This window comes from Monocercomonoides exilis (assembly GCF_001643675.1).
Source record: "Monocercomonoides exilis strain PA203 chromosome Unknown scaffold8-1962414, whole genome shotgun sequence".
In the NCBI taxonomy this organism is placed as follows: domain Eukaryota; phylum Preaxostyla; order Oxymonadida; family Polymastigidae; genus Monocercomonoides; species Monocercomonoides exilis.
The window spans coordinates 1,491,914-1,495,114 of record NW_027150553.1 but is presented as its reverse complement, the minus strand read 5'-3'; the positions used below and the strand labels follow the sequence as shown (position 1 = coordinate 1,495,114).

Below are 3,201 nucleotides of genomic sequence, written 5' to 3'. Positions count from 1 at the left end.
ATTTCCTGTTCTTCCACGAATGCAAATGCTCTGCAGATACTCCATATGGTCACGATGCCTATTATGTTGATTATTATAATGTCTTTTTGAATTCAGACAATCCGTTCTATGAATGCTACACAACAAACACGAATGAACAGAGAGTGTGCTATGCATACAATTATGCAATTGCAAAAGATTGGTCATATAACCAAACATCAAAAAGGTGTGGCTGAACGAATGGTCGAAGGTTCTGTATGTGGGCGCTAATGGAAGTGACTCGAGTGGGCTGTGTGGGATGGGCGAATCGGCTCCATGCCAGACGGTGGGACATGCAGTGGAGACGGGCTTGGAAGAGCTGAGCTCATCAGTCACGCTGATGGAAGGGAATCATGTGAGCGAGACAGCAACTATTGATATTGGATCAAAGAAGATTTCAGTCATTGGGAAAGGGAGGACGGAGAGTTCGATTGGAACAGGAGCGCTTTCATCAGCTGGAGCGCTGTTCAGCGTGTCAACAGGTCATCTTGGTTTATTGCACATGAAGGTTGACTGCAACTCAAGTGCAAGTCCTTCGCCGAGTGTGGTTGTGGTGTCTGATGGGAGTGGGTCACTCTCGTTGGAGGATGTTGTGATCGCCACGAGTAAAACAGGAAATTATGTGATGTCGTCGTCAGTGTTTGTGGTGCCGCTGTCACAGCTGTCGATGGTTGATGTGGTGATCAAAGATATGAAATCTTGAAATCACTATTCTTCTTCCGGTATCAACAATCAAATATTGTTTTTTGATCTCTTTTGAAATTTGTTTGCTGGTTATATATATATATATTTATATATATTTAAAAAAGAAAGAAGAACCAAAATAACAAATTTAATGCTTTGGATCGTGGGAGCGGGGATTGGAGTTGATTTTTGATTCTTGTATTTTTTTCCTGATTTTTTTGGAAAAAAATTCATAATTGTTTCAAATTAAATTCTAATTAGAAACAAAACTTTTGCATAATTATAATAATTATAATTTTGTGTCTTCATAAAAATGTATTTTAAATAATTTCTGTTCAAATTAATAATTTTAAGAAAACGACATGAAAAATAATCGAGACGTTCTTTTCATTATCTTTCAAGTCAATTCTCTTTTTCCATTTATTTCTAACCAGTTTATGAGCCAAACTTTATTGATTTTTTATTTTCTATGGATACAGAACAGTATATTTTTTCTCGAACAATGTTGTGTTCAGATATAACACGGGACAAAATACAGAACTTCAGGCTTTTTCATTGAAAAGAATTGCAATCATCATTATCTATTTACAACCAAAAAATATTAACTAAGCAGATTCATTTTTTCGAATTTGAATAGCGCATATGACATAATGTTATTATATCAATGTTTCCTGTTTTCAATATGAATGTTCAATCAATTTTGAAATCTGATTAGGTTTAATAAAGTTATGAGTGAAATAAAGATTGTATGACTTGTGCAAAAAAAAAAAAAAAAAAAAAAAAAAATACTTGAAAGTCTGTATTTTTCTCCATATAATTTTATTTTCAACATCAATGTTTGGAAAAGAAAAGAAACATTCAGTTAACAAAACAAAAACAAAAATAAAAACAAAAACAAAAATAAAAATAAAAATGATAAAAACACGAGAAAATTTGAACGTGTTTTGAGAAAATATTTGTAATGCGGCAAACCATCAAAAAAAATCATGATAATAATTCAATTTTTTGATAAATTAGATTTTTTAAATTTTTGAATCATTCTTTTTGATTTATCATAAATGCAAAATACTCCATTCAATCGATTCGATAAGTTTTTGTTTATAATTGTGAATTGTTTCGAATGTTTCAAAATATTCCAAGAAACAATTTTTGATATTCTGAGAAAGGGAAAAAGAAGTCGAACAAATAGTATCTGCATTTTTTACAAAACATCGAAAATTATCGCTTTCAGAATTCGTCTTATCTCAAAACCACAATATAAACCATTTGAGTATTTTTTTCAACAAAAGTGATACCAAATTCATGAAAATATAAAAATTATCACATAATTAAATAAAAATGATGCAACGAAATTGGAATTCTCCAAATTCCATAATCAAAAAAACATTTGTTCAAAAAGTTTGCAATGAAGAAAAAAATTCACATTCCCACAAACAAAGAATGATTTCATATTTTAGGAGATTCTTATCTAAAAATCACAAATAAATAATTATCTTTAAGTGCGATATTTTGAATCTCTTAAAGCATTTTTGCATTCATTATGTCAATTTTCAAATTAAAATTTCCTTTTGTTAACATTCGACATCAAGAGATTTCATGAGATACATGTTGAAATTTGACTGATTGATTGAAAAAAATATATTTTTTATCAAACGATACAAAATTCCAGCCAAACATAAAATTTTCACTACAAATTTTCTTTGAAAAATTACCACTTTATTAAAGAAACTTTTCAGAAGGGAAGTGATAATATTTCATGATTATTCAGGTAAAAAGGGAAAAAATAAAAAATTCAATCAAGATTTTCTGAACAATTTATTTCAAAAAATTATTGAAAAGACAACGTACTGGTTCAAAATAATGGAAAATGCAATGATAATAAAACATGAAAACAGACATTCGAATAAAAAACTTTGAACATTTGGGGGAAAATACGGACTAACAAGCTTTTTTTTTTTGCGCAAAGAACTTTGAAATTGTTTCACTCATAACACAATTAAACTTTTTTCAAATTTCGAAACAAATTAAGTTTTCATAATTATTAACATGCATCATTGATATTATTTCATATTATTTTGAAATATTGTTTGAGTTCTAAAAAATGAACCCGTTTTATTCATATTTTTTGATCACAAAAAGTTCATCCATTTTGCAAAATTTTCATTGAAAAAGCTTGAAATTACATATTTTCTCCCATTTTTGTAATAAAAAGCAGTTGTTCTTGCTCTTATTTAATATAAAGCAAAAAATCATCTTTTTGAGGATTAAAAAGAATATTATTCAAAGAATAAGTTAAGTTCGGGTAAGTTTCAAATAATTCTGAGGAATCAGTTAATTTGACAATAACAATCGAATTATTAAATTCTTTCAGTTGAAAGAAATCTCCTCAAGTTTTTGAATCTCTCTTTAAAACATTTTCTTTTGCATCAATATAAATTTATTTTTTTTCCTATTCATTGACTTTTAACTTTCAGAAATATACAATGCATTAATTTTTAT

General features: G+C 28.6%; 1 protein-coding gene across 1 annotated transcript; it reads left to right on the top strand.

The window, feature by feature from the left end:
* Nucleotides 1-520: 520 nt before the first annotated feature.
* Nucleotides 521-721, top strand: MONOS_17154 (uncharacterized protein; the record flags this gene model as incomplete). The annotated part of the gene is made up of 1 exon (XM_067870047.1): nucleotides 521-721. The coding sequence occupies one exon, from the start codon at nucleotides 521-523 to the stop codon at nucleotides 719-721; it is 201 nt and encodes a 66-aa protein (XP_067733104.1).
* Nucleotides 722-3,201: the final 2,480 nt, after the last annotated feature.